Raw genomic sequence first — 14,694 nt, forward strand, 5'->3', positions numbered from 1 at the left:
AATCCTACCTTAGCCCTCATACAGAAGGTATGATAATCCTACCTTTGCCCTCATACAGAAGGTATGACAATCTTACCTTTGCCCTCATACAGAAGGTATGATAATTCTATCTTTGCCCTCATACAGAAGGTATGATAATCCTCCTTTTGCCTTTGTACACAAGGTATGATAATCCTACCTTTGCCTTCATATAGAAGGTATGATAATCCTACCTTTGCCCTCATACAGAAGGTATGATAATCCTACCTTTGCCTTCATACAGAAGGTATGATAATCCTACCAGGTATGATAATCCTACCTTTGCCCTCATACAGAAGGTATGATAATCCTACCTTTGCCTTCATACACAAGGTATGATAATCCTACCTTTGCCTTCATACAGAAGGTATGATAATCTTACCTTTGCCCTCATACAGAAGGTATGATAATTCGTCATACCTTTGCCCTCATACAGAAGGTATGATAATCCTACCTTTGCCTCATACAGAAGGTATGATAATCATACCTTTGCCTTCATACAGAAGGTATGATAATCGTACCTTTGCCCTCATACACAAGGTATAATAATCCTACCTTTGCCCTCATACAGAAGGTATAATAATCCTACCACTTCCATCATAAAGAAGGTATGATAATCCTACCATTGCCCTCATACAGAAGGTATGATAATCGTACCTTTGCCCTCATACAGAAGGTATGATAATCCTACCATTGCCCTCATACAGAAGGTATGATAATCCTACATTTACCCTCATACAGAAGGTATGATAATCCTACTTTTGCCTTCATACACAAGGTATAATAATCCTACCTTTGCCCTCATACAGAAGGTATGATAATCCTACCTTTGCCTTCATACACAAGGTATGATAATCCTACCTTTGCCTTCATACAGAAGGTATGATAATCTTACCTTTGCCCTCATACAGAAGGTATGATAATCATACACAAGGTATGACCCTACCTTTGCCCTCATACAGAAGGTATGATAATCCTACCTTTGCCTTCATACAGAAGGTATGATAACCTTTGCCTTCATACAGAAGGTATGATAATCCTACCATTGTCTTCATATAGAAGGTATGATAATCCTACCTTTGCCTTCATACAGAAGGTATGATAATCCTACCTTTGCCCTTATATAGAAGGTATGATAATCCTACCTTTGCCCTCATACAGAAGGTATGATAATCCTACCTTTGCCCTCATACAGAAGGTATGATAATCCTACCTTTGCCCTCATACAGAAGGTATGATAATCCTACCTTTGCCTTCATACAGAAGGTATGATAATCGTACCTTTGCCCTCATACAGAAGGTATGATAATTCGTCATACCTTTGCCCTCATACACAAGGTATGATAATCCTACCTTTGCCCTCATACAGGAGGTATGATAATCCTACCTTTGCCCTCATACAGAAGGTATGCCCTACCTTTGCCTTCATATAGAAGGTATGATAATCCTACCTTTGCCCTCATACAGAAGGTATGATAATCCTACATTTGCCCTCATACAGAAGGTATGATAATCCTTCCTTTGCCTTCATACAGAAGGTATGATAATCCTACCTTTGCCCTCATACAGAAGGTATGATAATCCTACCTTTGCCTCATACAGAAGGTATGATAATCCTACCATTGCCTTCATACAGAAGGTATGATAATCCTACCTTTGCCTTCATACAGAAGGTATGATAATCCTACCATTGCCCTCATACAGAAGGTATGATAATCCTACCTTTGCCTCATACAGAAGGTATAATAAGCTTACCTTTGCCTTCATACAGAAGGTATGATAATCCTACCTTTGCCTTCATATAGAAGGTATGATAATCCTACCTTTGCCTTCATATAGAAGGTATGATAATCCTACCTTTGCCCTCATACAGAAGGTATGATAATCCTACCTTAGCCCTCATACAGAAGGTATGATAATCCTGCCTTTGCCCTCATACAGAAGGTATGATAATCCTACATTTACTCTCATACTGAAGGTTGATAATCCTACCTTTGCCCTCATACACAAGGTATGATAATCCTATCTTTACCTTCATACATAAGTTATGATAATCCTACCTTTGCCCTCATACAGAAGGTATGATAATCCTACCTTTGCCTTCATACAGAAGGTATGATAATCCTACCATTGCCCTCATACAGAAGGTATGATAATCCTACCATTGCCTTCATACACAAGGTATGATAATCCTACCTTTGCCATACAGAAGGTATGATAATCCTACCATTGCCTTCATACAGAAGGTATGATAATCCTACCTTTGCCCTCATATAGAAGGTATGATAATCGTACCTTTGCCCTCATACAGAAGGTTTTATAATCGTACCTTTGCCCTAATATAGAAGGTATGATAATCCTACCATTGCCCTCATATAGAAGGTATGATAATCCTACCATTGTCTTCATATAGAAGGTATGATAACCCTACCATTGCCTTCATACACAAGGTATGATAGTCCTACCTTTGCCCTAATATAGAAGGTATGATAATCCTACCATTGTCTTCATATAGAAGGTATGATAATCCTACCTTTGCCTCATACAGAAGGTATGATAATCCTACCTTTGCCCTAATATAGAAGGTATGATAATCCTACCTTTGCGCTAATATAGAAGGTATGATAATCCTACCATTGTCTTCATATAGAAGGTATGATAATCCTACCTTTGCCCTCATACAGAAGGTATGATAATCCTACCTTTGCCTCATACATAAGGTATGATAATTCGTCATACCATTGCCCTCATACAGAAGGTATGATAATCCTACCTTTGCCTTCATACAGAAGGTATGATAATCCTACCTTTGCCCTCATCATAGGTATGAAAATCCTACCTTTGCCCTCATACAGAAGGTATGATAATCCTACCTTTGCCCTCATACAGAAGGTATGATAATCGTACCTTTGCCCTCATACAGAAGGTATGATAATCCTACCATTGCCCTCATACAGAAGGTATGATAATCGTTCCTTTGCCTTCATACAGAAGGTATGATAATCCTGCCATTGTCTTTATACAGAAGGTATGATAATCCTACCTTTGCCTTCATATAGAAGGTATGATAATCCTACCTTTGCCCTCATACAGAAGGTATGATAATCCTACATTTGCCCTCATACAGAAGGTATGATAATCCTACTTTTGCCTTCATACACAAGGTATGATAATCCTACCTTTGCCTTCATACACAAGGTATGATATCCCTGCCTTTGCCTTCATACAGAAGGTATGATAATCCTTCCTTTGCCTTCATACAGAAGATATGATATCCCTGCCTTTGCCTTCATACAGAAGGTTTGATAATCCTACCTTTGCCCTCATACAAAAGGTATGATAATCCTACTATTAATGTCATAGAGAGGGTCATATGATTCTACCTTTGACTTGATACAGAGGTTTGCATGTATGGTGCAGTAATCACTTTGTGTATTTGTGTCTCTTTGTGTGGCCGACATTAAGCATCATTTAAATAGTATACAAGATCTCATCACCGTCACAATTTTATTTTAATGGCCATGAGTCTATGGCAACACTGGACCTTCTATAATATTGAAATAAACAGATTTTTGGGATATGTAATGAACATCATCAACAGGTGTAGACAGGTTCATTCATATTCATATTCTGCACCAGATTTTGATTGATAGTGTGTTCAGAGACACACCTATTAAATAATTACAAAACAGTAAATGTAATCCAGTCATGCCAACATTTCTAATTTCCCCTCAGGGCAATTTGTTTTAAAGACACGTTTCTATATTGCAAAGTAATAAATCACACTACATTTGAAAACAGACATGCCCTGTCCAGTATACTAGATATGACACAAACAAAATCAGACTGTCATTGTATCTAATCAACATTTTATATATAAATTCCTGTATCTTACAAGAGGACTCTTTTCACACATTTTTTTTTTCACAATTTTTTATTCTTTGATGCAGCATAACTCTTCAAACTACAGAATATGAAGAAAAACGCTTGATACTAAAATCCAAACATCAAACGACATTATACAAAGCAGAAGTTGAAGATTGGTTGAGAAAAAACGTACAACGCTTTACTGTTGTTTGTCCCTTCCTGGAAGATATGGAAGCACTGATTGTACTTCAGTCTGTTAATGGTAATTCTGATGTATTACATTTTTGCCTGAGAAATATGTCATTGATTGTGTTGATTTTCACCAGAGCATTCTCACCTTCATCAAGTGTGTACTTTTGTGTATGTATGTACAAGTGTATATGTCTGTTATCAAGCTTTGTTAGATATATCATTATAAACTGATCAGAAGACAAACTTTCTGACAGATTTACTGCTGTGTATAATGTTTTATGTTAGCAATATTTCTGAGAAATGGCGATGGGGATTTTTTTATGCTCCCTGATAGGAGAGCATATAGACGCCGCTATGTCCATCTGTCTGTCCATTTGTCTGTCCGTCCATCATGATTTTTGTCTGGAGAATAATGCCAAAACAGTAATAGGTATCAACATGAAACTTCATAGGTAGATAGTTTTCAATAAGTAGAAGTGCACTGCATAAGAACCATCATTCTCTTTTACATAATAATGGAGTTATTGTCTGTTTTTGATTTCATACTTAAATTTTGTCCAGAGCATAATACTAAAACTTTGAGAGGTATCAACATGAAACTTCACACGTAGATAGAAACAACTCTTTCTTTTGCATAATGTAGGAGTAATTGCCCTTTGTTATTTTTTCATACTTCAATTTTATCCGGAGCATTACACTAAAACCATAGGAGGTTTCAACATGAAACTTCATAGGTAGATAGATCTCAGAAAGTAGAAGTACAGTGTACAAAAGCCATCACTCTCTTTTGCATGATATAGGAGTTATTGTTCTTTATTATTTTTCATACTTAAAATTTTGTCCAGGGATCATAACCTGTTTCTAACAACCCTTGTTTCTGACAGTTTCTCATTCAATTTCTCCTAAATTCATGTTCTCCACAATAAATCAGGAAGCTGATTGAAGAAGAGTTTCATTATATAACTCATGTCTTTAAAATATGATCATTATGTAATTTTAAAGTAACTTGAGAAGTAGTATCAATAGTTATCAGTTAAGCAGTGAGAACGGAAGTCATATAATCATATATTTTTCTACATGCTATTGTGTTGTACATGTACATACAACATTGTCTGTTGTAATGATCATATTTTCTACTTTGCATACCATCTAACTAAGGTAACCCTTACCCATTATAAGATATATTAAACTTTGTTAGCTTAGCTACAAAAACATTTAGCAAGTTTATAGTTCTTTTGTTGGTAAATAGTTTAGCATTAGATATTGTCAAATGACAATATATTGTGTCCATGTGGTTTAAGTGATGATTAAGTGGTACTCTTTTCCGTTTTTTAGATGCTGAAAAGCTACTTAAACAATCTGCTGATCAATATGTGATTGAGAAGTTCCCTCCCCAGGTATGTATCGAAAATTTATGAAGGATCTTGAGGAAATCCAAAATGACCATGAAAGTCATTTACCCAGTATTGTCTTAATGAAAACTTTCTTCATAAAATGATTTGAATGCTGGATTAGGTGTTGTCAGCAATACATAAGTGAAAGGATTATGATTGGTGGTATGGTTCTACAAAATAGGCTCATATTTGTTACAAGGTGTACTTTGTATGAAGTTTGAATTTCCAATAGCATAATCAGCTACAATAAAGGCTAGTATGTATTAAGAATGTTGTGTCCTTCAGTCTGTTCTTGAAGGTTTAATCAATTAAAACTTCTCACTAGTTTTCTCATCCAATTGTTCATATGATTTGTTGTGAACATGATAATTGAGAGTTGCCCACAGTTGTGCTAAACTTGATTAACAGAATCAAGTCCAAATAAGGTCTGATTAATTTGTCATAAAACTTTTTGCTCTCTATCAGACATTCTGCTGGAGTTCATCTTAATGACTAGAAAATTCAATGAAATGTTATTCACATTATTACAGCTTCTAAACATTTTGTATCTCAGTTTGAATCTAGGTGTTATTCTTTCATTTTGACCCTTATTTCATGTTCACCGAAATTTTTCGGGAAGCAGATATAGTGGCCTCTTTGTCCCTCGGTTTGTCTTTCTATCTGTTCTTTCGTGTCCGGAGAGCTACTTTACACACAAGTAAGCAAGGATCATGGGACTTGGTGTATACATTGGTCATGCTAAGGGGATGTGCAGTGTATTAAATTCAGAGCCCTCAACCCCTCAATTACAGAGTTACTGCCCTTTGTTAAGATTTCATGTTTGGAGCATAAATTTGCTTGCTTTTAAACTTAGATAATGAAGCTTGGTGTATACATGTATCAAATTCAGGGGCTGCAACTCCTGTTTGATGGAGTTATTACCCTTTGTTGAAATTCTGTGTTAAGAACACTAATGTAAATTTCTTGCATTCAAACTGCAAAATTGAAACTCGGTGGATATAGTGGTCATACTAATACAATGTACAGTTACAAAATTCAGGGCTTGTAGCCCTTAATGACAGAGTTATTGCATTACTTAAAAACATCTTGCATGCTTATAAGGTAAGATAATGTTACTTGGTGTATACATTGAGCATACACTGTTAAAGACAATCTGCAGTGTACTAAAGTTTTGGGTCCACATCCACTTTATCACATTACATCATATTATTGCCCTTTGTTAAAACTTTGTGTCCAGAGTTTGCCTGTGTTTAAACTAGGATACTGAAATGTGATACATATCAGTCATACAAAACAATGTGCAATGTAGCAAAGTCAGGGCCCATGTGCCCCCAGTACAGAATTATTGGCATTCTTGTGTCAGTTTGTGTCATGAGCATGGCTTTGCTTGCATTACAACTAGGATTATGAAACTTGGTGTACACATTGGTCATTATAAGAGAATAAGCAGTATGAAAAATTCCAGGCCTGTAAAACCTTAATTACAGAATTATTGCCTTTGTTTAATTTTGGTGTCCAATAAAGTCATTTTAGGAACATTCATCAGTTTCACTACTAAATGAATCTTTCTCAAATTTCATTTATTGGCTCCTCTTGGTTTACTGGTTTGATTTTAGGAAAGAGCAGGAAAACAAAATGGCTGAAAGGTAGCCATCTTGTATTTGGACTGAGAAAGATTGCTTAAGTACTGGGTATATTGTTCTCAAATTTCATATTTAGATTCTCCTTGATGCCTGTTGGTGAGTGTTTGATTTTGGGACTGATCAAAGAAACAAATGACTGACAGGCAGCAGTCTTGGATTTTGACTCTGAAAGTTTGTTATTGCTGTTCCTAGAGAAGTATTTGATGGATTTTTTTTCTTTTTAGTTTCATTTGTCACTTTATCATGGTTTCTAAATGTTCGTGTTTGATTTTGAGACTGTTCTGAAAAACACTATGGCTGACAGGCAGCCATCTTTGATTTTGATTATGAAAGTTTGTCATATTTATTTGAGAAGTACAGGATTGATCTTTCTCAAGGTTCGTTTGAAGGGTCTGCTCAGTCACTCGTTTTGTCAGGTGGCTATCTTAGATTTTGACAAAGAAAGTTTTTTTCTCGTTTTTTCTTGAGATGCACTAGATGGGGGTTTCCTAAGTGGTATTTATAGGTGTCATTTTGGAAATGATATGAAAAACCAAATGTCTGATAGGCAGCCATCTTGGATTTTGGCATGAGAAGTTCTTATCACTGTATATTGAGAAGTCCTAAATGGATTTTTCTCATATTTCAGTTTTAGGCTTCCCTTGTTCAGTAACTGTGCCCATTTAACTGCTTTGTTGGTCCAACTGTTTCTCTGTCCGTCCGTCTGTCCATCCATTGTTGTTTTGTCCTTAGCATTACACTAAGACTGTGTGAGGTATCAGCATGAAGCTTCATAGGTAGATAGATTTCAAGAGGAAGAAGGGCAGTGCACAAGAATTATACCTCTCTTATTGCCCTTTGTTATTTTTCATACAAAAGTTTTTCCCATTTGTGGAGCGTAACCCATCTCTCATGAAATTTTGTTATTGTTGTTTCTTGAGGAGAACTCTATGAATATTTCTCAAGTTTCATATATATGTGTCCCTTGATCCCATGTTGTGTCACTTCAATATTTGGACTGATCAGAAGAAAAAGTCTGGCAGGCAGCTGTCTTGGATTTTAACTATAAAAGTTTGTATTTGCTATATGGTAAGAAGAAATGAATGGATCTTTCTCAAAATTAATGTGTAGAGTTCAGTCCCTAGGTGTGCTATTTTAATTTTGGTCTGATTAGGAAAAACAAAAATGGCTAACAAGCGACAATATTGGATTTGGCTGTTAAAGGTCATTATCACTTTTTCTGAATGGGTTTTTAAAATTTCATTTAATCAGAACAAAAGCAGAGAAAAGAAGGGAACATCCAACTTTTTGAGAATTTATTAAGATAAAAAAAGTGGTGGGTGCTATGTGTTGTTTATTATATTTGTTTATTTTGTGTCTTCTGGTTTTCAATTGGTAAAAGAAAGAAAATCTTATATCTGTATTTTTCTTTTCCCTCTTCAGACTGTTCAAAACATAGAAGCTACTCTAAAAAAAGCCATTGTTGACAGAATCTTGCATAACCAAAGACTTGAAGAGGTAAAGTCAGCAATTTGCAGAGCATCTGGAGCGACCTGCTCAGAAGAAAATGGAACCTTTATTCTGCGAGGAAGTTTACCAGAGATTAAGTGTGCCTACACATATATAGTCAAAATCACAGAGGGTGGAAATAGTGGCCACCGTGGAAATCAAAGTCACACAGATGGGAATGATGATTCTCAAGGCAATACAGAGAGATCCAGTGGTTTAGGCAATGGACATAACAGGTATACAAAAACAGATAACCCTAACAGAGGAGCTGATGGATCCTCAAGTGACACTGACAGAGGAAGAAATAGACAAGGTACTGACCAAGAGAGCAGAATACCCAACCAGAAAAGTTCTTCCATGCGTAAAGCTGTAGATGACCAACAAGAAAGAGTGTTGAGCAGTCATGAAAAAGGTGAAGTAGGCCAAAAAGGTCACAACAAGGGAGATATACAGAAGACATTTTACATTGACAGGAAAGATAAGAATGGAAGTTGTAACAATGAAGAAGGACAAAAGCATGAAAGAAGAAACAAGGAACACGTTTCAGACAAGGAACACGTTTCAGACAAGGAACACGTTTCAGGAGGGGTGAATACTACAACAGAGGAAAATGTGGATTTTGATAACGAAGCAGTGTTCAACAGGTCTGGAGATGTAGATAACTCAAAATGTACATCAGAACAGTTCCAAGAGGTGTGCTTTTTCAATCCAGGGATAACCAGTGATGTGAAAATCACATTTAGTGAAGATAACACAGTATGCATACAGGACATTAATGGAAGATTCAGAAGAGCAATAGATCAGCTGGAACGTTATCCTAGAAGAAATGTTAAAAACCTGAATGAGTCAGAGGTGAAACATTTTCAAACTCATCTCAAACAAGAGAAGGAGTACATGTCTACCATGAAAATATTTTGTGAGTATAACCAATGGGACAAACAAGTCGAACTTGTTGGAGAGAAGGCTGATCTTGTCGAGCAGGCTGCACAGATGGTACTAAAAGCCATTAAAAGGCCTTATAATCAAATTGAAAAGAAACAAATGAAATCATTTCCAAGTGGGAGAAAAAGAGAGACAGCACCATCAGGGTCTGAAGTGTTGCAGACAAAGGATGGATTAAAGGTGTTTGTGTATGAAGGAAACATCCTGGAGGTTGATGTAGATGTACTTGTGCATGGCACAAATGAGAAACTAGACAATTCCTACGGTCTGTCACATGAAATCTTTCTGGCTGCTGGATCTGAATATGATGAAGCATGCCACAATATATTTACTAGTTGTAAGCTTAACATGGGTGATTGTCATTTCACCACTGCTGGAAAACTTCATTACCAATGCATCATTCACGCTGTCCATCCAGTATGGGCTGATTATAAGAACTTAGGAAGAGAGGCTGACAAGAGAGAAATATACCAGAATGATCTCAGCAAGACAATTATCAATGCTTTGAATGAGGCCACAAATGTCAGAGCTAGATCTCTTGCACTTCCTGCTATAGGTGAGTTTCATTCAATCAATAAACACTGGAAACTAATCTTTAATAAGTTATCATTTTGGTGAGTTAGAAATTTTCAGCTGACTTGGCCTGAAAGCAATTATAAGTATTAGGGCACAAGTTATTCATGTGTAGATAATTAGGGTTTGTGTTCCTTTATCCTTCATAAGGGAAAAGAATTATAGATCATAATAAGGAATGAAGGATTTAATCTTTAGGGACGAAGAAATTTCACCCAATTTGATTGATATCAATCTTGACTTTAAGATACAGAGCAGAGAGGCCCATACAAACAAGGATTGGATTAACCATTTTTTTTTAGATGATTTACCAGTTATGTCACCTGTAAGATTAATCAAATTAGGTATACAAAAACAAAACAAAAAAAAATACCAACATGTCAACATAATCATAATTCAAACTCAAAGTCAATAAAACTTGGGCAAAATATGAACAAAAGAAGGTTTTGTACAGAGACTCTTGAAAAAAGTACACAGAGAATAAGACCAGGTGTTCCTGAAGAACAAGGGTTTTTAGGTAGTTCAAGTTGATTTTGTGATGACTACAATGTAAATCGTGTTCATGATGTTGATTCAAAGGTCTCTACTTCTCTGTTTGGTTCATTTTAAATGTGTTATAATAAATGAGATAGATAATAACGATTAAAATTAAGATCTTGGCAATCAAGTGTCAAATGTTCCATCAAAGTTATCAAGGGTCAAAAATGTTCCATCAAAGTTATCAAGGGTCAAAAATGTTCCATCAAAGTTATTAAGGGTCAAATGTTCTATCAATGTTATCCAGGGTCAAATGTTCTGTCAAAGTTATCAAGGGTCAAATGTTCTGTCAATGTTATCAAGGGTCAAATGTTCTATCAGTGTTATCAAGGGTCAAATGTTCCATCAATGTTATCAAGGGTCAGATGTTCCATCAAAGTTATCACGGGTCAAATGTTCCATCAAAGTTATCATGGGTCAAATGTTCTATCAATGTTACCAAGGGTCAAATGTTCCATCAAAGTTATCACGGGTCAAATGTTCCATCAAAGTTATCACGGGTCAAATGTTCTATCATTGTTATCAAGGGTCAAATGTTCCATCAATGTTATTAAGGGTCAAATGTTCTATCAAAGTTATCAAGGGTCAAATGTTCTATCAAAGTAATCAAGGGCCAAATGTTCCATCAAAGTTATCACAGGTCAAATGTTCCATCAAAGTTATCAAGGGTCAAATGTTTTATTAAAGTTATCAAGGGTCAAATGTACCATCAATGTTATCAAGGGTCAAATGTTCTGTCAATGTTATCAAGGGTCAAATGTTCTATCAATGTTATCAAGGGTCAAATGTTCCATCAATGTTATCAAGGGTCAAATGTTCTATCAAAGTTATCAAGGGTCAAATGTTCTATCAATGTTATCAAGGGTTAAATGTTCTATCAAAGTTATCAAGGGTCAAATGTTCTATCAATGTTATCAAGGGTCAAATGTTCTATCAATGTTATCAAGGGTCAAATGTTCTGTCAATGTTATCAAGGGTCAAATGTTCTGTCAAAGTTATCAAGGGTCAAATGTTCTATTAAAGTTTTTGTTTGTGATGATTACACATGTACAAGATATGTTTTTTGTACTAAAGAATGTTAACTTTGTTGTTATATTACCATATTATTTCTATGTACTTTGTCTTTACTAAATTTCTTATTCATCAGGATCTGGAAATTGTCCAACAGATGTTCTTACTGGTGCATTCAGAGAGGCTGTCATGACCTGGTCTGAAACTGACAATATGTCTGTATTGACGGAAATCCATTGTGTTGATAAGAACCAGGAAATTGTGAAGAAGATAACAGCTGAGTTCCAGAGAAAACTGAAAGTAGTGTCTACATGTAAAGCTACCAGTGTAAGCAAAAAACCCAAAGCTGGTAATTATCCTGGCTTTCAGAGGTACCCATCTTGTTACCCTCTATGGCTATCAAAAAATGACACTGGCGGAACATGCATGCTGTCTGAAAAGCTCATTGTGTGTATTATGAAGGGAACATATGTAGAAACAAAAACTTCAGCTCTGGTCAGTATCGAAGATGAGAAGTTTAGCTCTGTTCGATATGTCGCAAGGGAAATCGCAAAAGTAGCAGGTGATAGGTACAGAACGGAAAAGGATGAAATGAAAAAGAAAAAGAAACATTACAATATATCAGATATTGTTTGTACAAGTGCCGGGAGGTTGAATAAAGTTTCACATGTGCTGCATGTGATTGGACCTGTTTCTGACAAAGCCATATCAGAAAATGATAAGTTATTCAAGTGTTTCGCTGACAACACCAGGGCATGCATATACAAGTTGCTGGAGAAGGTGTATGAAATGGACCTAGATTCTGTTGCTATTCCATCATTTGCAACAGGTTTGTATGATATTTAGTTGAAATGTTTTAAATATGTTTTGGTTATAAAAATAGTTCCGTTTATCTGTCTCCGTAAAAACCAACAAATATAATAACATATTCTTATGTAACTCAAATGAAGATCTTGCTAAAAATCTGACCCAAAGTCAAGATGACCTAAAGCCACTGTGTTTCGTCCATCCTTGTGAACCATCCGCCATACTTAACTTTCCATTCAAATGACATCTTCTCAATAACCAGAATGCCGAGGGTGCTGATATAGGACCTGTTGCATGCTTAGACAAAGGGCTCATCAATATCTCAATATGAATCATCTTCCCTATCAAAGTCACAGAGGTCAAATATGTAAAAAAAATCTTTAAGCTTGTTCTCAATAGCCAAAAGGGACAGGCTGTAGGATGAATGGATAAAGGACTACCAAATATGTTAAAATGACAAATTATTTACCTGGATCAGTTTTCAAGGTCATAGGGGTCATATGTTTTGAAATGATTAAGAAACTTCTTCTCAATAACCAAAAGGCCAAGGGTCTTGATATTAGGTCTGTAGCATATTTTGTTTTATCAAACAACTTGTCTTTAGTATTTGTGTAGTGCATGTATAAGGAACATGATTTCAAGTTTGCAGAAAAAGTCTTTATGTTAGTTGTAGAATAGTGCAGCAATTTATGTTCGGCCTATAAGGCCATATATGTCATTATGGTCAGATGACCATTAAGGCTTGTGAGCACCATGTTTTATTTTGTTTTCCATCATTTCATATCTGATGACAAACTTAGAACAAAGAATTTTCATTCTTTCAATGCAGCACACTGCTTTTGTTTGCAAAAACTTTTCAGCATTTTGCCACAAAGGTAAGCTTCCCATACTGAGGCTAGATATCCTTGACAATTAAAATTGGTTTACCCATAATATTGACTGGGTTGAAATTTCCCTATTCTATAGATAAATGGAATAGCTTTTTTTCGGACAGTAAATAATTTTTATTGTAAATTTCTGTAGAAGCAAAAGTGCATTTTTTCAATATGTATTCACGGCTTTTTCATATTTAGGTCACCTTAGACAAAGTCTCAAGTGACCTATTGCTTTCACCTTTTGTCTGGAGTCGATTAAGAGGTACTAAGTTTGTTCAAATGAATGACCTCTTTTCAAGGTCAGAAGGGTCAAATGTGTTAAAGTATTTAATGAACTTCTTCTTCCTTGACTGTCATTCAAGCTCACATGGGTCAAATATGCTAATATCTTCAAATGATATTTTCTCAATAACCAAGCATAGTATTCTTGAAAGAAGGGCTACCAATTTGATAAGTGACTGTGACCATTATTTAATGTCACAGTGGTCAAGTATGCTGATATCTTCAAACAACTTTTTCGCAATAACTGAGAGGCTCAGAGACCTGATTTATGTCTGTAGCATTTTCAGATGAAGAGCTACCCAGCTTGTTCACATGAATGATCTTGACTTAAAGCTTGGACTAATTGACAGGTTATAAAACTGCCCACAGTCCTGAAGATCCAAAGTGACTGATTTGGGCCTCTTGTTTATCAAATTCTCTATAATGAAAAGGCATAGGGTCATGATATTTGGCCACTTACATGCTGGGATGACGGGCTACAGAATTAGTTCAAATTAATGACCTTGACTTACTTTCAAGGTAAGGCAAAACAATCGGGAAAGAAGGGCTGCCAAGTTTGTTTAAATGATTAACCTTGACATTTATTCTGATATATAATACATAATATGCTGAAATATTAAAACAACTTCTCAATAACTGAGAGGCTCAGAGACCTGATTTTGGGTCTGTTACATTTTGGGATGAAGGGCTACCAAGTTTGTTAAGACGAATGACCTTCACTTAATGCTGGTACTGATCGACAGGTTCTAAACCTGTCCAAAGATCTAAGACCTCAGGTGACTGTTGAGGTCATGGGTCTCTTGTTAGTAAGTTACACTTAGAAGGTATGTACCAGCTATTATCTTAACAATCAATATTGCTTGCTAAACTTAATAAGCAAGATGTCAAAATGTTTTATGATACTAAACAGTACCAGTTACTGCATGTTAACAAATAGATTGATTTGTATATGGCAAAAACCTAGGAACTGTGGATTTGTAACTTAAGCATAAAGATGCTTTAATATTAGCTTATGATAAGCTTATGCTATGGGACGACATCTATCATACCATGGCCACATGTCTA

General features: G+C 35.8%; 1 protein-coding gene across 1 annotated transcript in view; it reads left to right on the forward strand.

Annotated features, from left to right (window-relative positions):
- Positions 1-14,694, forward strand: part of LOC132558088 (uncharacterized) — a 62,568-nt gene that overhangs the window by 34,805 nt on the left and 13,069 nt on the right. Inside the window, exons 12-15 of the mRNA XM_060222613.1 lie at positions 3,989-4,147; positions 5,413-5,474; positions 8,537-10,100; positions 11,802-12,494. Coding sequence (XP_060078596.1) covers positions 3,989-4,147; positions 5,413-5,474; positions 8,537-10,100; positions 11,802-12,494 — 2,478 coding nt within the window. The remainder of the gene's footprint in view (positions 1-3,988; positions 4,148-5,412; positions 5,475-8,536; positions 10,101-11,801; positions 12,495-14,694) is intronic.

Source organism: Ylistrum balloti, unplaced genomic scaffold (genome assembly GCF_031769215.1).
Source record: "Ylistrum balloti isolate Yb309-2 unplaced genomic scaffold, AGI_CSIRO_Ybal_v1 Utg370754, whole genome shotgun sequence".
In the NCBI taxonomy this organism is placed as follows: domain Eukaryota; kingdom Metazoa; phylum Mollusca; class Bivalvia; order Pectinida; family Pectinidae; genus Ylistrum; species Ylistrum balloti.